Genomic DNA, 24,368 nt, shown 5'->3' with positions numbered 1-24,368 from the left:
TTGAAAGAGCACGCAAGAACACTATTTTTAAATTGCGTTTTAGGTAGGATTAATCTACTGAATGAAATGCAGTACAGCCTTCCCTGTTTGAAAAACAAAAGAAAACATCAAATAAATTATGATAAATTAAACCAATAAATTACACACAATCTGCAAGACACACAGACACTGATAACAGAAAAAACAGCCAATTTGTGAGTTTTACTTTACAGCCTGTTTGTAACTTTCAGGCCATATTTGAAACATGGCTGTTCCAGTTGGAATTACTGCACTAGATTTGTATAATAATTTCATACAAAAGCATCAACAAAACACTATTTACATAACATATTGCTAAGTTATACAAAGGCAGTATTTCTCACTGTAAGTCCACATCATTGATATTTACAAAAAGAGGGGGAATTTATTAATAATAATAATGAAAATTAAAAAATGACTACTCAAAGCATAAAGAAACAAAATCCCCTTTAAAACAGGTCAGAAAACAGATCAGAGGAAATTATCGTAACACACACACACACACACACACACACACACACACACACACACACACACTCGCACACACAAACACGCATGTTGCCAATGCTTAATGAGAATCATTTACATGTCAGGATGGCACTCCCAGGGGTGGGGGAGGGGCCACAGTGTTGAGAATTGTGTCACTCAGTGGTTCACAGGTTCTCATAATCGGTCTTTCTCTCTCACACAGACACAGACGCACACACACACACACACACACACACACACACACACGAAATGCCAAGCGTACGGAATTACACAATTATCCACAAATATCTGAAGGGTTGTTTTTTTTTTTTTTGTCCAAATGTTGGAACCCGGTAAAAATTGTAAAAATCAATTTTCTCCGTTTGCAGTCTCTCCTGTTATGAAAATGTACTGTACAAACACATGCTCCTTCCATTACACTTGTCTGATAACGGGTCCCCGTCTCTCTCCCGGGTCAAATCTACAGCTATGTCGGCGGCGTCTGCCTGCCCTGGTTTTGGATGAGACCGGGTCTCGACTGCGAACGGGTAACTCCGTCATTACCTGACTGCTAGCCTACAAAGCATCTTTCTATCAGCAAAAATTAAACAGATGCTGGTGCGACTTCAAGGGCACTGCAGATGGGAAGCAGACCCCTGTTAAAGGCATGGCAGGGAAGAAAATAAACAAAAAAAAACTGTCCTGTGGGTTTTTCAAGAGGAATCGTGAGTCCAGTTAAAGAGAGTGGGTCATTGTTTCCACCCTTTTTTTAGCCACTCTCACCCTGTAGAGTGATAATAGAAAAAAACTGTACAGCTATTCTTTGTTTCATCTTGACAGTATTTACAGTAGCAAGAACAATATTTCATACTCTGAAAATGTTTTTTATTTTTACTGATCTGAAGAAGACAGTCATTCAGCACAATACAAAAAGATAAAGGAAACCAAAGGAATACTGGTCACAAAACCTGAAAAAACCTACATCTATTGCTCCAAATCTACTAACAACTCACTTATTCAGAATACAGGTTTAAACAAAGCCGTCACTAAAAATACCCTCGAGATTTTCCTTTATGAAACAAGTCTAACAGTGCCGTCCAAAGAACCTCCACTACTGTATATATTTTTCCCATAAATTTATAATGTACAATTCTTTAAAAAGTATATATATGTATTTAAATAATGTTATAATAAAAATCAAATTACCCCATAAAAATTAAAAATTGACAAAGAATATTTTCAGATGGTATTAAGATCTTCCTAATCCTTTTTTTGCTTGAATTCATCTTTTCGATGCCGTAACTCTTCGGGGCATTAAAGGAGGTTGTAGGAAAGGAGGGTGTGGAGCGATAATAATCTGTGCATCAGAAAGAAAGTGTCCTTTCCTTTCTCCTTTTGTTTGTGGTGCTTTAGAGCCCTCAGTTGGTGCTTTCAGGCTCTGAGACATGCAGGGCCAAGCCCATCTTTCAGTGAGAAAAGTGTCCAACTTGCTCTCTCAGGGCTCCGGATCTTAAGAAGAACACTGTCTGGGGAGGAGAAGAAGGGGGGGGAGATAATGAAGGGAGTAGCTCTCTGTCTTTCTCTGCCCCCCTTTTGTCGAGCGCTTTGTTTCGCTTCGAAAAGTCAGCAGGTTAAGCAACTTGCCCCTTTTGATCTTTTGTGTATCACACAGACACACCATAAGCTAATGTCGCCAAGGTGAGAGCAATCGCCGGCTCGCATGCATTCGGGAAAACACTCGGGTCATCTCATTGCATCAAAAGGAAAACTAAGACCAAATGTTTCTTAAAATTCCTAAGGGCCTGAGAGGGAAGATGGAAGATATAAAGATACACAATTCAAGTGAAAATCTGTGATTAGAATCTCAGGTAAAATCAAAAAGGAATGGTGATTATGACATTGCACAATGGCTTAAACAGAATCACACTTTGGATCTTAAAAGCTGCCAGTGTTGGACGGTGGGACACAGCGGAGGGGTTTCAGGTGCGTGTCGCTCCGCTCGTTGTGCCTTTGTCCTGCTCTTTGTAGTGCTGAGAGCTTCTCCATCTACCCCTGGGGTTAACGCTCACCTTCGACCTCGTATTGTTTCACTGAGAGAGGAGCTAGATCACTCAAAGGCAGGTGAGCATGGAGGGAAGGAGCAATGTGACTGGGTGTCGACCGTGGGTGAAGTTCCACTCGAAGTAAATTAATGAACGCCCGTCTTTCACATTTTATTCACCTCTATTATCCCTCCTTGAATTCTCTACCTCTCTATCAAATCTGTTCCTGTGGATTCATATATCCGTTGATTAAGCAACACTGTACTTGAGATGTCAACAGTATTCTGATAGATTCAAGTATCATCCACTATTGAAATAACTTCAGAATGCATCTAACACCTTGTGCGGGTTAATCACAAAGCCTCCCTTATAAACAGACTGACTTCATATCACAACATAGTGCTATCATATTAAAAACAAAAGCCTGTCAGTTGCATGTTGTGTGTAACGTTAACCGATCCTGGAACAGAAAAGTGGATTAATAAAATATTGCTAGATAAATGTTGCCTTTTGGTGGGAACAGTTTGCCAAAGCTGGATCGGCTATGTAAATTTAGCCATATAAAAAAAAAGAAAACAAATGACACTCAAAGGCTGACTAATTCTGCATACAACCTTTCTCCTGCATTTTGATTCATTTGTTTTCCTACATTATTGGGCTGAAGCGGATGATAGAGCCTGTTCTGATGGCTCCGTCAAAAAAACAAAGCCCGAATCATAAACTCCGCAGACAATCCGCCCCACACCCAAAACACAGAATACAATGTAAAAGTTCACTTCAGTAATAGACAAACAGGAAAGAGGAGATAATGTGGGCAGAGTATTCCATAATCAAATTCTTAACTGTTTTGCAATAATATTAATAGCAATAATTTATTTTTCTGCAAAGGCATTAAGAGACAAACAAATCTTGAAGTGCCAATCTTCAGCAAGCAGTGATGACAAATAATAATATTCATAAACAACAAAAATAATGATAATCCAAATAATAATGTACACCCAATAAACACAATGCCCTACTTGCAGGAAAAAAACACACTTCAAAACAAGGTAGAGCTCTGAAGCTATATCGAAACTAGTTAGAGTCCCATTGACCAGAAGAGACCAGTAGCAGAGTCCTGTCTTAGTCCAGTCAGTAACTTCACTATACCTGGTTTCTTTGTGTGTGCATGCGTGTGTGTGTGTGTGTATGTGTGTGTGTGTGTGTGTGTGAGTGTGAGTGTGTTCAGAACATCTTCAGTAGTACAGTCAATTGGACACACGCTGCAAGAACAGTTCCTGGAGAAGGACATTAACTGGGCCTCACAAGTGAAGTCTATAAGGAGCCCAGTTTGTGTTCTTAGCGAATATAGGAACTCTGAAACTCCTTCCACACACTTAGGATCTAGTTAGTGTTGATCATATAATGGGCCAAACAGATGAGGGTTCACGCGGTCGAAAAAAAAAAAAAAACAGTCAATAAGATTAGAATTTCCTCAGTTCAGCAGAGAAAAACAAAACAATAACCATCATGATAATTATCATATAAGAACAACAACACAATAGCTAGGTAACTTAGGAAGTGCCACAAAGGCAATTGGGAATGCTACTTCATAAATGTCATACATTCAAAAAAAAAAAAAAAAAAAAAAGGAAATCTAAAGCATGGTAGGGAAAAATAGAACAAAAGAGAATATTATTCTGAAATGCTAGGAAATCAGAGAAAATAAAAAAAAAATAGCACAAAGCATTGAGCAAGGGGGAGGAAAAAACATTTTACTCATGTAGAAGCTCTTGGAGACAGTTGGGGGACTTAAAGATCTCAGGGACTTCGCTGTCCAGTTTACAGATGACCTTGTAGATGGCCTTCTTCCAGGACGGGTCCACATCTTTGCCAGCCACAATGGCATTGAAGAACTCTCTGAGAGTGATCTCGGCCACCTCTAGGAAGCGATCAGGGACCTTCACAGATAGAAGACAGAAAAGAATGGTTAGCCGTTCAGTCCCGTTCATCTCATTTACTGTTACATAAATATTTCATTTATTCAACCGCACGCGTGATGTTAAACAACAGCCTTTATTTTTGCACACAACAGTGGGTGTCTTTTTAGGCAAATTATGACTTAAGATCTCTTTAGTAATATAAAAAATATAGACTTCAATTGTCTTTGGAGTCACACACAAGAAAATTTGATCTGAGCTTAGTGATTGGATGGTTTGAAATGCTTCTTGGATTTCATGGTTAACCTTGATTGACCCCGCCCTAAGCAAACAACACGACATTATCTGCCTCGGTGGCTCTTCGCTGGTCCCGAAGATCAACTATTCCAGGCGCCCAAAGTGACGGAACAGTCTCGTGCATTGTCCTAGAACGGAACGGACCCGTGCGTCATTTCATTTTGAAGTCAAATGTGATGTTTCTTGTGTGATCTTTACTCTGATATTTTCACAGTGGATGTAAAACCATAAATCTTACATCTCTTCGGTATCAACTTCCTCAAAAGTTTAACAGTCCCGGCCACTTCTTGTGAATTCTCAGGTTTCTCACTATGCCCACTTCCCTCCCCACAGCTCACCCAACGTGACATCTTTATGCGTCTCACTGTAAATCTGTGACCAAACAAGACGGCGCAGCAACGCTAAGAGTGACGGAGAGGTGTTAGTGAAAGAGGAAGTACTAAATGCTTTGGGAACGGGGAGGCGCACCGCCTCTTTAGTGTCCCTGACAGCAACGCTCACCGACTCCACGGAGATGATCAGTCTGGCAAAGATCTGTGACACCTTCCCCAAGCCAACACTCTGCCACATGCAAACATACACACACCAGTGCGCACACCTCCTTGTGCCAAGGAGATGACACATCCTGCACTGTGACAGAACTGGACATAATGCTGGCTACACACACACACACACACACACAAACGGCTATGGTGTATTTGGCTTGGGCTCTTTCCTCACTTCAGGGCGACTCAGCCTTCAGGGGTCACCTGTTTGGATAATGCTGACTGTCTCCCTGCCCACCTCCCTTGATGCTCTTGCACGCGTGCGTGCGCGCACTCGCACAAACACAAATGCCGTCACATATACACACACTCATATACACATAGCAGCTTGCCCAAATGCCTGACAGTGCGCGCTCCACTCCACTCCTCTCCTCCAGTGTCCTGCAGATACTCATCAGGAGTGTCAGGACACAGCAAGGTTAGTGGCCACTGGAACACACACACACACACACACGCACACAGAAACTCACACATACACACTGGGACATGTACACACAATGTGCAGGCATGCTTGTTCACACACACATACACACATGGGACAACTAACCACCCCCCTCAGGGTGATGAATGGAGGCTATGATGCCCGTGTGTCTGGAGTGCATATCTCTGTCTAGAAGAGGTGAGTTGTGAATAAGGAGCCTAACGTGTGTGTTATTGAGAGGAAGCACAAACTCCCCTTAGGAAAATAAAAGACAAAAAATGGATTCCTGTTTGATGGGGTGGAAGCGGATATAATTCATTGTTTGGGCTGCTAACATCTCTGGCACAATAACCCCGATGTGAGGGCGATGTTGTGCGTAAGCCCGGCTGCCAGACCCCAACTTTTCCCAGAAGACCTTCGCTGACGGGCCGGTGTAGCGCAGTGCAGCGCGGTAGCGCTCCGACACAGGGAGTGCCGCATTACTAAGAATATTCCTGCATGGAATTTCTCCTGACGTTTTGACTATAAAAGGACAGCAAAATGCTGACTGCAAGGAGAAAGCAATGTCAAGGAGAAAAGGGTATTGGTATTTCAGATCCTCTTGACTGGGCAAGCGAGGGAGTGAGAATAGGAGGGAGGGAGGGAGAGAGAGAGAGATGACAAGAGAAGGAGGGGCTGAGAAGAGTCTGAGGAAAGAGAGAGAGAGAAGCGACAGAGTTATTCCCGTCCGACGAGCCTTTGTTTTGTGAATGCATACAAGTGTGTATGAGTGAGCAGCCTCCTGACCAGCAGTGAACCTTAACTGTTTGCAACCCCTCCCTTGTCCCACTCTATTCCCCCCACAACTCCCCCTCGTCATCACTCTCTCTTTCTCTCTCTCCGTCTCTCTCTCACTCCCTCGGGTCAGCTGTTGGGCCTTTGTTCCAGCGGCATTGTGGGGGATTATCCGGTGTGGCCGTTCATTCGCTCTGCTGTCCGGTAAATGGGGCCAATCGCGTGGCTCACAATCCTTCATACATATTTCATAGGGCTTTTTAACAAGTTCTCAGCAGAGCCCAAAATTAAAGGACAGATGTACAAAGGGGGGGGGGGGGGGGAGTGTGTGATTCGATGCCTAGAAAAGGCCAAATGAAATGACTGAGAGTATGTCCAGGCGCTACGTTAGTTAAATCATTTTAAAAATGACTTTTTCTTCCCTTCCTTTTTTCATTTTCTGCATTTGCCTTTTGTCAAGTGAGAAAAAAAGGTTTTCAAAGAATGTCATAGTTGACATGTCTGCTCAGTCAGGTCAGTGGCAGTTTCTCTGACTTTAAGTCCTTCCATCACCCGGGAAACCAGATTTTAGTAACCTACGATTAGGTAAATGGATGAATGACAATCATGAGAGTGAACATTGTTTCACTGCTCCAGGGCAGGTTTTCCCAGTCCTTTTATTAAGCAGATATTTAACATTCACTTTTCAGTTTCAAGAAGAAAAATGTGAGATTACATTTTTGGAAACACACGATAGTACAAGCTTTTTTTTTTTTTTTAAATCTTCGATTGTTACTTACAAAAAAGAAAAAAACAACCTGTAAATTTTTCCGCGAATGCATGCTCACACCAGCTGTACCTCAAACGGACTGTGATTGACCTCTGCGTGACTCAAACATAGATGCACAACCCTCCATAACACAGGTGGGTTTGTTCCTCTGCCAGAGGAGGACAGGAAGACTGGAAAATTGTTGCATGGCAGAGGGTCCATAATAAAAGAACTTTTCATGGAAAGAGATGTCGTCGAAGCTGTGTAACACAATATGAAGGCAGCAGGACAGGAGACAGATTAACAGAGAAAGACAACGTGGATTGGTCAAAATATCAAGGTGGAATAAGGCCGGTGTCTACATCCGGCTCTTAGTCTTTGTTTGTTGGGTACATATCAATTAAAAAGAAAGAAGGAAAGAAAGAAATAAAGGCAAACAGACAGAAAAAGGAAAGAAAAAAGAGACAAGCGATGAGGCGGTTAATCACTCTCATTCACTGACCCCCCACCCCCTCCTCGCTCCCCACAACTAGCTTCTCCATTCTCTCCACCTCTCTCCATCTCCCTCTCTTGTGACAGGTCGCTTTGAGACAGAAGGATAAGCTCTTTTTCAGAGAGAGGGAATCGGATTTCCTGCTTTTTGATGAGATAATAAAATATGACGGCGGACAATAGGAGCCTGTGGATGGCTTGCTGGGAGCTATTCACTCCGGCAGCAGCCCCTGTCTTAAGACTGCTTAGACAAACGTTTAAAAAGGTAGCCAGAGGCCCAAGCCTTCAAATAAAGGCTACTGTTACTACACACAGTGCAAGCGTGTGTGTGTGTGTGTGCGTGTGCGTGTGTGTGTGTGTGTGTGTGTGTGTGTGTGTGTGTGTGTGTGTGTGTGTGTGTGTTTGTGTGTGTATGTTTCTGTGTGTGTGTGTGTGTGTGTGTGTGTGTGTGTGTGTGTTTCAGTTAAGCCTGAGAAATCTCCCCTCTCTCGCTGTGACTCAGGGTTGGCTGTTTGTTTGGCCATCATGTTTCTCCCCCCTTGCTTTTGGGAACTGTCAGGAGATGTATTGCACCTTCTATTTGAACAGTGTTAGCCAAACAAGACAAGACCCTGGAAGATAAGGCCGTGCGTGTGTGTTATTGAGTGAGCGTGCTGGTGAGATGTAGCCTTGAAGGATGAAATGCAGGGACACAACATAGACCCCAATTGCCAGCCAGGTTAATTCCTAACCCCGACTTGGTCTGGGAATACAAACTTTTTATATGCTCTTTGCACTTTTGCCTGACATTGAATATTGTGAGATGTTGTGACATGCCGAATACTCGACTTTTCTGCACTCAATGTTTGTGAAAATGTTCTTTTTTTCTGCTGAAAGTGAAACAATATTTTAAAAAAGTTGAGAGTGAAGTGGAACCTGCAACATTTCAGTGAGTCAAACCAGAGCTTGCCAAACACACAAACACACACACACACACACACACACACACACACACTGTTCGCCTCACATATCTGCCCCAATCAATAATCTACAAAGGCCTTGATAAGCCCTTGGCCCACACTGTCACTTTGGGCAAACAGAACCCATGTCCCCTTTCTTTCTATCCCTCTTGTCCACAAACCCCTCTGCCACTGATAAGACTGTGCCACAGCTAGAGTCCAACCAAGAGATGAGAAAAAAGAAAGTTGTCCCGATTACACGATTAAAGTTCTTAATTATCTTAATTGTTTCGCTCCTATGGCAGGACCCCCTTGTATTTCCCCCAGTCCGTCATTCATGAATTGTGGAACTGTCCCGAGCTGATGGCTGGGACAGGAAATGGGCCTTAAAGCTGAGCAAACACCAGCCACCGACACCGCTGATAGCCTTGAGAACAGGGAGCCTTGAAGGGCTGCCGTGTGCACATGTTTAATGTTTCTTGCGTGTGTGTTTTTGTGTGTGTGTTTGAGCTCCAGCATTGCTGTCACATGGGCATTTCTCAAGGTGCACCAAGTCAAGGCCAGGACAGGGACACTGTAGAAGTCCTCCTCCTATCCCATTAACCCATCTTTCTTGCATCTGCTACCTACCTTTCTTACTTCCACCCTAGACACAGACGCACACACAAACAAACACACACATGAAAATTAAGACTAATGACAGAAAAAATGTTTGCTGATGATTTGTAAACAACTGGGAAAATCAGAAATCAGGGTTTAGCGCTTTTGTTCGGAGACTTGAACATTCATCATCTCGGGTGGGCTGAGACACTGTGATCTTATTGAAAGGGGTCATGGAGAAGTGTACTAGGGCCCCTTGAGGTCAGGGAGTCAGTCCAGCTTGCAGAGTCCCAAGGAGCAGGAGGCAGAAGGGAAAGAAAGGAGAAAGGGAGTCTGGAAGATAGGAGCAGGACATCTGGAGAGGAGGAGAGCAGAGGGAGGGAGAGAGGGAAAGAATAGAAGGGTGGGAGGAAGGAGGGTGGGAGTGGGCGGGCAAACAATAAATGATGAAGCGTAAGTGGCTGCATAGAAGGCGAGACGGCGGAGGGATGGAAGGAAAATGGAAAGAGAGGCAAGTGAAAGGGGGAAAAGATGGAAAGAGGATGACTGAGGCTGGACTGAGGGTGGGATTTAACGTCAGGATGGGAAAGGAGAAATGTGTGTGAATGGGGGTTGAGAGGGGGTACTTTGACACATCTGCAGCTCTGATGCACGCCCTGGTCATTTTGGCATCAGTCCCTTTACCATGCTTCATTAGTCTCTCTCACACACACACACACACACACACACACACACACCAGACACACCAAACACACATACATACACAGAGGGAGACCAAAATGGTCCAAAAATAATGACATAATCAGCAGCTGTGCCACAGACCGGGTTGCCCCTCACAAGGTGACCAGGAACAGAAGGAGGAGGGGAAGAAGAAGGGAGGAGAAGGAGGAAGGAGGAGGGGTATCCAGATGGGAGAACGGTAGAAGAGGGAGAATCAAGCGACTTTGTGTGTGTGTGTGTGTGTGTGTGTGTGTGTGTGTGTGTGTGTGTGTGTGTGAGAGAGAGAGAGAGAGCGAGAGAGAGACAGAGACAGCGTGAGAGAGAGAGGAGGTGAGTAAAGGAGAGTGGGTATCATGTAGTTCTTTATGTTTAAGTGATTCTTTGCTACCCCTGATGCCCCAGGCTCTACACAGAGCTCCAGTCATTTAATCAGTGCACAGAATGAAGTGGCACATTCTCACATACACACACACACACACGCGCACACACACACACACACACACACGAATGCACAGGCAGACCACATGGTGAAGAAAAGACCTGTCAGGCAACGTCAAGTGGGGGGCCTCGATAGCCCCCGGCTATTCACTGAGAAGCAGATGATCCCACTCCCTATTCTTTCCTTCTAACTCTTCACACTTACAGAATTAAAAAGCCATAAAATAAGTTTGTAATCTTGATCAATATCATGCTAAAAGTGCTTGTCTAGGATTATTTAGTTTTATATCTATATCTATATCTATATCTATATCTATATCTATATCTATATCTATATCTATATCTATAACTATATCTATATCAGGTAAGTCACTATGTAGCATTCAAGCTACCAGCACATAGTTGTTACTTCTAACAGACGGGAACTGATATGAAATGCTGAATATGTGCATATTTTATTTTCTTGTTGAACTGACTCCAGGATTCAAATCACATGTTAATATTACCTTAATGTTAGTGTTACTTGTTTGGGATGAATGCCCATGTGGGAGAGTTTGCCGTTTTGGAGCCTTTTCTCAATGGGGACCGGGGGGGGGTTGATGGGTAATACATCTGGTATGAGGGGAAGAAAGTGGGCTATGGTAAGTATGTGAGTTTTTGTTGACATAAACCCACTGGCAAATTTTATTGGTTATATTTTTGGCAGCTCTAAACCTAAATCTATACTGTCAGCGTTTCATCTCTTTCACTCCATCTTCTGCGTTTTTCTGGTCTTCAATCGCTCTTCAAAGACGAAACCCTAGAGCTTTTCACTGAGAGCACAACACCTCGGTGTGTCAGCGTGTGTGTGTGTGTGTGTGTGTGTGTGTGTGTGTGTGTGTGTGTGTGTGTGTGTGTGTGTGTGTGTGCGCAAGCGTGCGTTTATGTCTTCATATGTATTGGTTTCTTTGTGTCTCATGCATCCAGTGCAACGGCCATGACCCTTTCACCTCGAAACCCTCTGAGGTCGAACCCTGGTCAAAGACACACACCCCTCACCGCATGCACACACACATACCACGTCCTTCATGGCGAGAAACCCCCCGAAAAGGCAGGGATGAAGGACTGCAGGACAGGGAGGGGGATTGCAGGAGGAGGAGGAGAAAACAGACATTAGCCTCTCTGGGTGGAGAACAAATGGAACCCCAAGAGGGAAGCAAAGAGGAAGAACGAGGGTGAGAGGGGGGAAGGAGAGGTGAAGCACACAATGCTATGGGGCATGGCAGTTGGACAGACAGCATCTGCTCTCGGCTCTGTGTAGCTGCAGTAATGGATGGAGAGCTGGGGAGACACGGGCAGAGCGGGAAAACAGGCAAAAAACAAAAAAATTGCAGGGGAAAATTTGCCAAGGAAAAAAAAAAAAAAAAGCGGATAGGGAGATCGTAAAAGGATAGGGGAAACTCGTTGAAAGTTTTGTGTCAGCTTTTGCATATATAAACAAATAAAAACACCTGCCACATGCATGATGAGGAACGGACGTTATCAACTCAAACAGCGTTTGATGGACAAAAGAGGAAAGAGATTCATCTTCCCTGTAAAGGAATGAACTGACGATAAGGGAGGCCGCAGAATACCTGCGTAGGTACGCAGACGAAGGCAAAGCTGCTTTCCCTGATATCTCCCTCTTACGCCAAGATCATAGGTGCTTCCTCTTTAAATACCAATTTGTGTGTATGCATGTGTCCCCTGTGGGAGGATTGGTCACTGACAGAAGAAACTCAGCCTCATCTGTCATATGGAAATCTGAGAGTTTCCCTGAGCCCTCATAAAACTGCCTTTTTATCAGACCCCACCCCGCCCTCTTCTCCTTCCCTCCCTCAAACCCATTACCAGGTCATACGCATTTCTGTCTTATGAAAGATGATGTGTGTTGTCATTGGGGGTTCAAACGCAGACAGAAGGGCCCGCAGACTATAAAGAAAAGGACACTAAGTGAGAGTTTTCACTTGAGTCCTAACATGAAAGTGTGGCCCGCTCAAAGTCAAGGCTTTTGGTGAGGCTGGGTGTGTTTTCGGGAGACTTTGATGGCGATGGACGGAGAGAATGAGAAGCGGAGAAGAGAGGAGAAGAAGAGAGGGGATCTGGAGGGGTGCTGAGAAAAGAGGAAAGTAGAGCCGAGGTCTAGGTAATTAACAGCAAGCTCTTTAATTACTGCTGGTGTTCATTGTGCCAGAAGGAATGTGACAATTATGCCATTAAAACTTCCTAATGGGGGAAAAGTGAGTGGGTGGGGGTGGGGGTGGGCGGAGGGCAACGGAAGACATGCAAAAGAGAAGGATGAAAGAGTGAAAGGAGAGAGGCAACAGAAGGAAAAGAGAGGGACGAGAGCAAGCGAGGGAGGAGGGATATGAAAGGAAAAGAGGAAACAATTGTGACAAAAGAAGAGCTGGGAGGGAGATGGGGAGCGTATTAGGCCAGCACAGTGACAGAGCAGATTAGCATCAAACAAGAAAGGCCACAGACGTGTGTGTGTCTAAGGGTGTGTGTGTGTGTGTGTGCATGATCACTGAAACAGAGGACATATTCATTCCAAAGACGCCACCAAGGTGGATGGAACTTTGATGATGCAGAATCTGGCAAAGGGAAAACTGTGTGTGTTTCTGTGTGTGTGCCTGTGTGTGTGTGGGTGTGTGTGTGTGTGTGTGTGTTTGCTGATTCTGCGTAGGCTCTTGTTTCAAGTGGTGGTGCAGGCAGGTAGGGGAGGAAGAGGAGGAGGTGTAGGAGAAAGGGGAGAGATCCACAGAAAAGGGCCTTGGGGGCATCCTGATACACATCCAGTACATTTCCATCTCCACATTTCCTCTATGACTCACACACACACACGCATGCGCGCGCGCACACACACACACACACGTATATAAAGATGGAAAAACATAACAAATGTGTTTGTGCACATATATAATACACACAAGTCCCACACAAACATCAAACAGCAAAAAATACACAACCCACGCACCCACACTCACAAACACACATGATCACACATGCACAAATAACACCCCCACACACACACACACACACACACACACACACACACACACACCGAAGACACACACAAACACTGACACAGAGTCTTCGTGCTCTCCAAGGCAGTTGGTTTGTCAGGGAGGTTAGAATTTGCATGGCTGGGCAAATTTTCTTCGTGCTGAACTCTAATCAGCTCCTGTATCTCTCAGACACCTGCCTGGTGAAAAAAAAAAAACTTAATATGCAAAACACCTCCCCACCCTCCGTCGCCCGTCGTGTTCCCCTACCGTAACTTCTCCTCCAACAGAAGACTTATTCACCTGCCCTCTCACACTTTTTTTTTCCTCCTCTCTGACTGTCGTCTTGCAAATTTTTACATTTTGGTATTCAAATAGTCTGTTCCAATTGAGCCTGTTTCATCAGTTGCTTCCTGGTGCCGAGAAGAATGACAGTCTTGTCTCTAGCGTGACAGGAAATGTATTCTTTAGAAAGATGGGAGTGTATAAAGATGAACTGTAACTTCGGTTTATCTTACGGCAGCAGTCAGTGTGCGTGCCAAGTGCCAAGTGCAAATCGACTGACTCTTTTTTTTCTTTCGAGGCTCCCTGGTTCATGAGTCATGCATAAAACTTTGCATTCATTTCAGAGAATCCTGTTTACTAAACTTAGAACTACAGATGATGTCAAACTGGCTATTAATGTACCGCTTTGTTTTTGTAACAACAGTCCCCCCCCAAAACAGAAGCGTGTATAACAGCCAAGTTCCGTGTTTTGGAACAAAAAAAAAAAAAAAAAAACACTTTCAAAACGTACTTTATTCTCCAGTTGTGGATGTTCACTAATTTGAAATATGCAGAGTGAAACTGTAAGATGTAAAAGAGGCTGATATTGTGATATAGCTATAGATGTGATATAGATTACAGTGAATACTGTGATATTTGGCGGACCAATATTGATGTGGATATTGATCCACATCACAACAATATCTGCTGAGGTATACTTAATTAAGAGTTTGCCATGGTGAAAACTTTTCTGAAAGCAGGATTCATAAAGGCAGAAATGTGACACAACTTTACTAATGTGACCTGTTAAAAACAATATATTTAAAAAACTTTTCTGTTATTAAAAAGATTAGAAATTAAGAGATTACACGAGATAATATTTTACACTTCTGTACTATGTAGCGCTATCACATTTACAGACCGCTGTGAAAATCTGGAATCTGGAATCTTGTAATATTAGGAATAGAAAAAGGGACAGTAAATTACATTTTTTATGCTGCGTAGCGGGTTTTAAGGCGATTTTTACTGTGTTGCATTTCAAAGCACAGCTGCTTGAATACACTTATATTTAAGTCCCATCAGTCCATCAGCACTGTCACCGATCGGAATTGGTGTGAGCACTCTACGTTTTGTCATCGTCTTTGCTCTGATGGACTTCGGGTTAACTGAGACCTCATATGTACAAGTGCTTCTGCTTGCCAGAGTCTTTCAAAAGCGTCCCCTCAGAGGGCTGAAGATGGATGTAGAGAAGTGTGTGTTTGTGTCGAAGTGTGTTTGGGTGCTCATCGAAGAGCCCCAGTGGACAAATAACAGACTGAGAGACTGACGGAAACTGAGAAAGGGAGTGAAGCACTTTAAATGTGAGCGCTGCAAAACTCCCACTGCTCGCAAGGGCACTTCTCTCCTGGACGTTGGACGTCATCCCCCCCCCTTTCTCCTTTTACCCATCTTTCTCCCCTCCCTGTTCTCCCTTGATTCTCATTCCCCCTCCATTCAGTGCCTTTTCCTTTGTCTCCGAGCTCTCACCCTCTATCCCCTATCTATCCATCTCCCTCTTCCCCCTCTCTCTCCTTTCTCTCCCCTTCCTCTCGCTAAAACAGTAGGATGCTTAACCTTGATAACAGTGAGATTTTTCCTCCTCAAAGTGACACTGACACACACACACACACACACACACACACACACACACACACACACAAGAGAAATGCTTTGCCAGCATGCGAGGCTGGTCCAAGGGATGGCTGTACCCTTCGAGGTGAACAGGACACTGGGAAATGCAGCAACAACAAAACACACACATATATACTCAATCTGGGTAACATACACACACACACACACACACGCACGCACACACACACACATATACCCACAAGCGTGCGCGCACACACAAGGATCAGTTCAGGTCCTTCTTAACACGAGCCTTTTAAAGGTGCACTGTCAACCAACATTGAGAGAGTGCTGTCAATCTCAGAATCTTAACAACATCCAGCTGCAGGCAAACACACACACACACACACACACAAACACACACACCAAGTGGCCTACATATGAAGGCAGCAAAAACAGAAGTGTGAAATATATAGAAGATGAAGTTGCCTGATGAGAATTTCAGATTAAATACTGGAAGACACTTCCATAAAAGCGTACACAAACAGGACCAGCTCACCACACATGAGAGGAAACTGAGTACAGGGAAGTAAAATGTGGTTTAACTTTCTCAAACGTACACAAAGACTATAAAACAGTGAGGGGAAATTAACAGTGAGGAACAGACAAAAGTGAGCAAAACGTCAGGTTTTTTTTTTCCTCATTCTGTGGAAGGTCCTTACTTCGGAACCTGTAATGCTCGCTGCAAAACCCCCGATTTTTACCAAATGTATTGAAGTACAATGTACTGAGAGTGCCAGGATGCTGAAGAGGCTCTAGGTGAGAACAGTCACAGAAGAGTTGTGAGAAAACCAACTAGGCACCTGGTTCAAGATGTAACAGGTAAAATAAAATGGTTTCGATAACGACTGTTTCAGGTCTGAGTTCCTCCTCTCAAAATCGTAAAGGTTTTATGGCTTTGTTTTTATAGCTCATATTGTTTACCTCAAAGTCGTTGGCCTTATTGTAGTGCATGTTGAGGGCTCGGAAAAGCTCGCAGTCGCGGCTGACGCTTAACTCCTCTGCTCCTGTGGCTCCGTCATTGATGGCCTGGCGGGCGAACTTCTCCATCTGGATGTAGTAAAACTCCCTGAAGTTGCTGAACCACTTGATCAGCTGGGAAGTTATGCAGCGGTTGAACTGGAATAACAATTGAGGATGAATTAGCGTAATTATTCTTTAGTTAAAAAAAAAAAAAGTCAGTCAAATAATGACGGTTTCTGTATATTAAAAAAAAACTGGCAGTTTAAGGGGGTCCTGGCTAAGCCTTAAAAAAAAAAAAGTACTGGATCCTTGTGCAAGTGTGAGACAAGAAGTGCCAGGATAAGTGTCATTTCACATCAGGGAGTCAAGACATGAGGGGATAACATAAAGGAGTGGGAAGAAGATAAAGACAGGAGAACACAGGTCGTGCAGTGAGGGAAGATAATAGAGACATTAGGACCGTGAGCAAGGAGGGGGAGAAATGCATGCGAGTGGGAAAGTGTGTGTGTGTGTGTGTGTGTGTGTGTGTGTGTGTGTATGCGTGAGAGAGTCCTGGGTGTGTGTAGTTCATCTTCCCCACTGGGAGCAGACATCCCCCTATCATAACCCAAAGAATGGAGGGAGAGGTGGGGGGGGGGTAAGACCGCAAACACATAATTGACCAGAAAAACGATTAAGTCATCATCTGAAGCGCCCTGGCCCACAGGGGGCTCAAACATGTACTTAACCCCGTTCACCAATTACACCCTGATTCTCCTCCCCTTTCTGCACCTCCCAGGCAGGAAGAAAGGAGAAGAATAAGAGCAAAAAGGGGAGAGAAAGACAGAGATGATAAGCCCTGGCTGTGGAGAAGGCTGTGGCTATCTGATCTGTGCCGCTTGGCTGGATTCAATAGGATGAAGTAAACCTATTAAGAGCCTCAGCCGGTCCCCGCTCTTTTTCAGCCCAGCCTGAGCAGCGAAAACACACTGTCTAAACATCCAAATACTAGATAAGGAGTCCAGGGGCTCAGCGGGGCTGCCAGGACCAGTCACCCTACAACGCTCAAAACGAAAAGTTTTCAAACTTGAGTTTTAAGCCCTCAGATCGGAAAAAACAACAGCTTCACTTTCTTTCTCTGTGATCCATAAAGATGACATCTCACTCACTGAAAGATCCTGTAACTACCACCTACACTCTTCGTCTACACACACACACACACACACACACACACACACACATAGAAAAAGACACACACAGGCCTCACTCCTCCCTCCCCTCTGCTCTTTTTGTGGCACTAGAAGAATAGGGGACAAAAACGCTACTAAATGCTGAGCGGACTGCTCGCTGGGGAGGCAGAGTGGTTTTGACATGGAGATTAGGCTCTGGCTATTGTTCGGCAAAACATTAACACACAAACATCCGCACATACACAAACATGCACGTATGCACGCTCTTCACGATTTGAGATGGCAGTCAGACTCATTCCGCATGCGAGCGCAGGAAGACGAAGGCGGGGGCTTTACGGGATGGAGAGACGGGCACAAAAGTTGACAGATCAAAGAAGGCGACTAGTTGGAGCAAGGTGGGACGGGACTAAAGGAAGAGGCTGTGCTTTTCTGGAATAATCAGAGGATGACATAATGGCAGACTGTGCAAGAATAAGTCCGTTTGACATTGTTTGGCACCGTTTTTGAGGGTGTGTGTGTTGGGGGAGAGTGTGGGGAGGGGAGTGTGGTGGCTGTCCTAAAGTGCAGGGTGTGCATAAAAGGGAAAAGAGGGAGGGTGGGGTGGGGGCAGGGTGGAGAGGAGGACGGGTGCAGGTCAGTGCTGTTGGACAATGGCGTTTTGCTGTGAGCGGGGGCGGAGGGTCGGAACGTGAGCAGTCAGCAAGCTAAGGTCATGACATCGGAGCATCAAACAAACAAACTACTGACACAAATACATTGGCTGCACGAGGCTATTCTTAAACACACACAATATAGCAGACAGTGTGACAGCGCACAAAAACACTCAAACCTTGTCTCTCCAGAGGCAGTGTGCACCTTTTCTCTAGCGTGATCTTACTGGGTGTTGGACATCGGTGTCGATGTTTCTACCTTCATGAGATTCTGAGAGCTACATACTGTGATTAAACTCAATGAAATAGTTACAATCGCACACGCTGGAGACCTCTGGTGTCACTGCAGTCGTGCAACTAATAGATTTGTCGCTTAAGACGAGGATCGCTTTATCACACTGTCAGATGTATTCGAGTCTGTTCCGCCGAGCCGAACAGCGTCTCAATCGCAGCGTGCGGTACACAAGACTCATCTACCGCACGCAGGTAGAAATTCCACGATAGCCACATAAAATTCACTCAACATGCCAATTTAATCAAATTTGGCAATTCTCCTGCAACATTGAGCAGTCTAGGTTCATTAAGTGCCTGGTGGAGGGATAGAGACCCCCTGGTAGCAGCTAAGGACAAGAGTGTAAAAGGAGGGAATTGGTTCAAAGGAGCACATCACTGCAGCTCCTTAATCAGACTTGGCAGGGGTCAGCCAGCACAGACATGAGATGCACTGTGTGAGTGTGTGTGTGTGTGTGTGTGTGTGTGTGTGTGTGTGTGTGTGTGTGTGTGTGTGTATGTGTATGTGTGTGTGTGTGAGTGTGTGTGTGTGTGTGTGTGTGTGTGTGTGTTAGGGAGAGAGGGGGGGGGGGGGAGAGAACGGCTATTTGAACTGTAAAACGTGTGTTCGGTTGTGTGTATGTGTGTGTATTCGCGTGCACACATGGCTGAGAGGCAGATGAGAGAGAGACAGCGAGAGCGTGTTTCTCACACTCACACTCAAGAGCCTGTGAAAGGTCAGTGTTAGTGCTAACAGCACAAGATAGGAGGTAACACGCATGCACACACACACACACACACACACAAACATACACGTTTGCACATGCAGATACATACTTAAGTCCAGAAAGGGAAAACTTTTAAGTAGCTTGATCGAAACTATATTTGTCACTTGCCAGAAGTATTTATTGGCTTTGGCTGTTAGTCTTCATAAACACAGCAGCAAATAAATGAATATGGCGAATAAATTGGTTTTGTCTGTATTTATTCAGACAAAAAAACTGAATAGTATTTAAATGCAAAGCCAAAGTGTGTCTCCCACCAACATTGTCTCTGACATAGCGGTCAACAATAGAGCAGAAAGCACACAGATGACCTCAGCGTGCTAAGCTACATCCAGAACAACCGGAGAGGAGAGCAGAAAGACAGAGAAGCCTGTGCGGGCCTCCCTCCCTCTCTCTTTTCTCCCTCTCTCTCTCGTAAGCCCCTTCACAGTCATCAGGGCTTTCTAACGTTTCCTGTTTTCGCAGGGGTGAATTGTGGGAGATAATCTCCGGCTGCCTATTGGCTGACTGCACACAAAAAGCGGCCCTGGAAAGCGGGCTTTTGTTACTGCGACGACTCAAATCCAGCGGCTGGCTTTTCTTTCTCCCTGGCCCCACTGAGGCACATATACTATGCCACACCATCAGCGAAAAAAAAGAAAAGAGAAGGAATGACATATAGATGAGGAAAAAAAAAAAACCCACTGAACTCCACGGGAAGAGTGGAAAAAGCTAACGAGTGAACTGCAAAGGAATGGAAAGAAACTATGTGTATATTAAAGCAATCACAGAACTGTTTATGATTAGCATCCGCAGCATCAACACTGTATCTGTTTACAAAGGCATACACTCTAACTGCCTTTATTAAGTGACTTTATCTAATCTGTTCATTAATCTGATATAATTATTCACCGTGCATCGACATAATATCTGTAATAATAATAGGGCATCTTAAAGCTACCGGGGATGATACACACACGGTCATTAGTGGCCCAGACAATGGTATTATGACACAACTGTCAAAACATTTCAAAAACACCCAAAAGTCAAAAACCAGTAGCATCGCGAGGAACAACGGCTACCGCGTCCCGTGGTTGTTGGGACAACCCACTTCCCACGTTCATTAGGTTCCCGATAGTCAAGACCCGATTAGTCGAGACCTGATTAGCCTTCAAGACTTTAGTCTGAGAACAGCCATTTGCTAAGAGGCCATGCTGGCTGAATCTAATTAGATAGTCAATCTCATTCCCATACACGTCTACCAACTTACAGCTTGAGTCTATTGTCCCCCTCTGAAAACAAAAACAAACCAACGTGACTCTTAATCCCCTTAACTATCTTGACCTTGTTTGAGTATCTGATTAGGCCATTCATGATGAGACTGCCTCTTTAAGAGCAATTAGTCAGTGAAAGTAAGTGGTTTAAACCCTAAATAGTAAGTCGTGTTACCGTTGTTCATTAGTCAAATAAAAAAGGAAACAAAAAAAATGTCGGTCCTCGTCATATCACGGAGAAGCTTGGGCATCCAGGAGTTCTCTAATGAAATGCTATTTACAGGTGCCTGCCCGCTTAGCCGGTGTGCACCCCCCTTTTCATCCGCGCCACCAATGTGCTGAGGGAAAGTCATGTGACCCGCAAATCATGGTCGGTGGCAACGGCATGCAAGAGGGGGCAGCTGAGAAAAAAGAGAACCTTTATCTTCTGATTTGAATAAGATGGCCTGGATCTGTCACAGTGTTTACCCCTCCGTATGGTCCGGAGGGGCATACACACAAAAACCGCAACAACGCGAACAAACGCGGTCGTGCAAGCTACAACGGCCTTTGTGTTTTTGTGCTTGTTTTGTTTTTTTTTGTTTTGTTTTTTTGCGTGGCTTAAATATTGTGCTTTGTTTTCTAAATTTCCTTCATTAAACTCCCAGTTGAGCTAACGCTCATCCTTGCCATGTTCGCTTAACAGACTTTCTCTCCTCCCCCCTCCCTCTATGAAACCATCCTCCCCACACCTGCTCAGACAACCACTCCTATGTCTCTAGGCTCCATCCTCCTCTCTGCCCTTTCCACCTCTCCATTACTCATCTCGCTCTTTATCTTTAGAAAACTCCTAGGCTCTCTAGCGCGCTCATGTAAACCCATTCAACTTCCTCTTCTTTCATCTTTTGCATAAACCATAACTTAGCAAGAGACCGGGCCCTGTTACAAGACTGACGCGCAAAGACGAGTAAATGAAGCTGGAAAAATTAGAATGAAGAAAAAAAAAAAAAGTCCCCCTTTAAAGGCTATTTTTTGGGAAACTGACAGAATCCCATCGACCCTAACGTTTGTTAGATGTAGAGAAAATATTTTGATCGTATGATTTTGATTTTGTGCAATACATATATAACAAAGTGGTGATAGACATACTCCAAACTCATAAATGATAATACGCACAAAAAAAAACAAAAAAACGGAAATGGCAGTTATATATTTAATAAAAGTAAAATAAACAACAGATTTCAGGGCAACAATATATTTAGACTCACCTTGACATCAGAGAAGTACATCTTGAGCATATTGGAACTTGGGTAGCGGGTGTAGAAAAACATAAGCTTGGCCTTCTTCAAATGGTTGGGGGACAGACCCTCCTGTATCTGAGAACAGCTTCTGTTAAGGTTTTTTATGAACGTTTGCAGGTATACAACGAATGGCGTATCAAGAGAATACTGGGAATATAACATTTAATTGCTAATAAGTTGCAGGACATTTTTCCGAACATTATCATTTATATGGTGGGTAACCAAATTTCCTTTTAGGCATGAGTGCAGGGTAGCTTGAGGGGTTGAAGCGAAAACCATTTGCTTGCAATTAGCATTGTCCGTATCAGGTGTGACAGCGTCACGCCTAATAAAATGTTGGCCAGCATTACAGCCGATGCTTTTACATGAGAAGACTAATTTCACAGTCAAAGTAAGCAAACGCCTTTTGCCTACACCCTGTACTAACCTCCACCCGAAAAAAGGAGGAAGGAAAAAAAAAACTCCCCATTTGCATATCGCAGACAAAGACAGCAGTTAATGCCAGTGATGGGCAAGAAGGCCTAATGGTTTGGCGACGACACCTGCCAAGACCGAATATGACAGTCTGATATTGGCTGCTGTGTCAGTGACAAAACAATTTCGAGGAGTTAGTCCCAAACGTCGGCCCATGTGACACAAAAAAAACCCCAGTCTCACGCAGGGCGTATTCAAATACATATCAGAGGCCTTGTCTTCTTAATGGATCACTTGGAATGAACAGCGGAGAGGATGGAGATGGGCCTGTGGGGGCACCTTGAGGGATAGCATGGTTCCAACCTTCAATTACATCCCCATCCTCCTCCCCCTGCTCCTCCCTGCTACCCCCCCCCCCCCCCCCCCCAGTCTCTGCCGCTGCCAAACCCTTGGAGGAGCAAAACAAGGCAGAGGAGAAGGAGAAGAGGGGCTCAATGCTTTGGACCCAGCTAGAGATGGGGGGGGATGAAACACATCTGCGCCATCGAACGGCCCAAGCCATTTCCATGGTGAATTAACGTCCGTATAATGCATCTGATAATATCAATCTGGAGGATAAGACATGAAAAAGGGGAATGGGGATGGGGGGGGGGCGGGCTGTATGTTAAAACCTCAGGCTGTTTCAACAAAGGTTTTAATCAAATGGAATCAAGACAAGGTTTGAAATTGCACTGAAGATACAGCCCTAAGTTTTCATGAAGCCCATTTACACTTGAATGGACAAAATGCATTGCTTGACATTATTTATGATCTACGGGGGTGGCTGTGATCGTTAAAATCAGTCAAGTGTCCAGATGTAGCTGTAACTATAGAGTGGGAAGAAGGCATCAGCTGCTAGATTGGATTGCCCTTGGCCTCGGGGTTACACGGCAAAGCCAGCAAACGCTGAACCATGCTGGGTTGGCTCCTTAAAGGCCCGTCTACTTTGTCTGATTCAGTGAGAGAGAGGGGTAGTTGTATACGCAGCGAGGGTCTTGTGGGGGAAACCCTGGCAGACTGGTGTTACTCTGTCAGGCCTGGCCAAAAGAGCAGCACTTCACTCTCCATACCACACCATCTGCTCCAAGAGGAGGGGATACAATGGATCCTCAGACAGAAAGAGGGAGAGAGAAAGAGAGAACCGAGGTCTTTTTTCACCCATTTGCATTTTACATATTTTTCATCTTGTTCATTTTAGTTTAATTAAGATTAGTATCGCTTTCATCTTTAGCGATGACAATTTTCCAATGTTATAAAAATATGCATAAATGTTGGTGTTTTACCTCTGCAACCGTAAATATAAAGGAACCTCACCTCAGTTGACAATTAAGAAGTTTCACATCTCCTGATGAGGCATTTTCATCTCTAATTCCCCCACAGCTTGCAAATGTAATTGTGATTGGACATAGGGGTGGCGTGCAAGGCTATTATTTTGTCATGATGGTGCACTCGCACCAGCTGGCCCACTGTTCGTCTGCCACATCTGACAAGACATGATCATTCTCATAACACTTCTGCAAAGCCAAAGTAATGAAAGGAAATGGTTGCTCCACTTCCTGATTCCAGGTGTAAGGACAAGAATATCTGGAGTTGGACCGCGAACAAATGAGGAGACCGAGGCAGACATCTGCTCAATGGTGCCCGAAGCCGGTGAACTTGAACACACCTTGCGAAGTGTCTGACACGCTGCATGCGACCTCTCAGGCTTTACAAAAACTAAAGCAGGGGATGCTTGAAAAATTTCCTCGGCGTAGCTATTGCCGACAAACGAATAGAGAGCTCAAATCAAAATAAGTAATTCCACTAAATGTCTCACTTGCTTCTTGCGTCTGCAAATTTAATTAAAGAAATCAAAAATCAAGGCTGAAAGGAAGATAAACCGACAACGTGGTAATATTGCTCCGTCTATTCTTTCCATTTCAGGGAGTACATTAGTTAAAACTCCAAATTTAAACATGATACAATGAAAACCACAGCATCTGGCATATGAGGTTATTGTTTGATTGTCTTCTACTTTCTCTCAGTCTCTGTGTTTCTCCCTCTCTCCCGTTTCTCTTTTCATCCCTCCATCGGGAGCCTGTAGAAGCAAAGGATTATGGATCTCTGGAAAGCGTTCACCCTTGGGTCAGAAGACAAGACAAGGCGAGGTAATGAAAGATAAACAGCTCGC

The 24,368-nt window shown here is 44.3% G+C and overlaps 1 protein-coding gene across 3 annotated transcripts in view; it reads right to left on the bottom strand.

The window, feature by feature from the left end:
• Nucleotides 1–1,354: 1,354 nt before the first annotated feature.
• LOC147222776 (prospero homeobox protein 1-like) overlaps nucleotides 1,355–24,368 on the bottom strand; it is a 31,173-nt gene continuing 8,159 nt past the window's right edge. For all 3 annotated transcript variants that reach the window (XM_086167163.1, XM_086167161.1, XM_086167162.1), the window contains exons 3-5: nucleotides 21,713–21,820; nucleotides 16,300–16,494; nucleotides 1,355–4,468 (exon numbers count right to left, since the gene is read on the bottom strand). In XM_086167163.1, the coding sequence (XP_086023289.1) occupies nucleotides 4,283–4,468; nucleotides 16,300–16,494; nucleotides 21,713–21,820 (489 nt within the window). In that variant the 3' untranslated portion in view covers nucleotides 1,355–4,282. The remainder of the gene's footprint in view (nucleotides 4,469–16,299; nucleotides 16,495–21,712; nucleotides 21,821–24,368) is intronic.

Source organism: Fistularia commersonii, chromosome 20 (genome assembly GCF_037954325.1).
Source record: "Fistularia commersonii isolate RoL2024-O1a breed Wild chromosome 20, RoL_Fcom_v1.0, whole genome shotgun sequence".
NCBI classification, from domain to species: Eukaryota; Metazoa; Chordata; class Actinopteri; order Syngnathiformes; family Fistulariidae; genus Fistularia; species Fistularia commersonii.
This window is presented reverse-complemented; position numbering and strand designations above follow the sequence as displayed.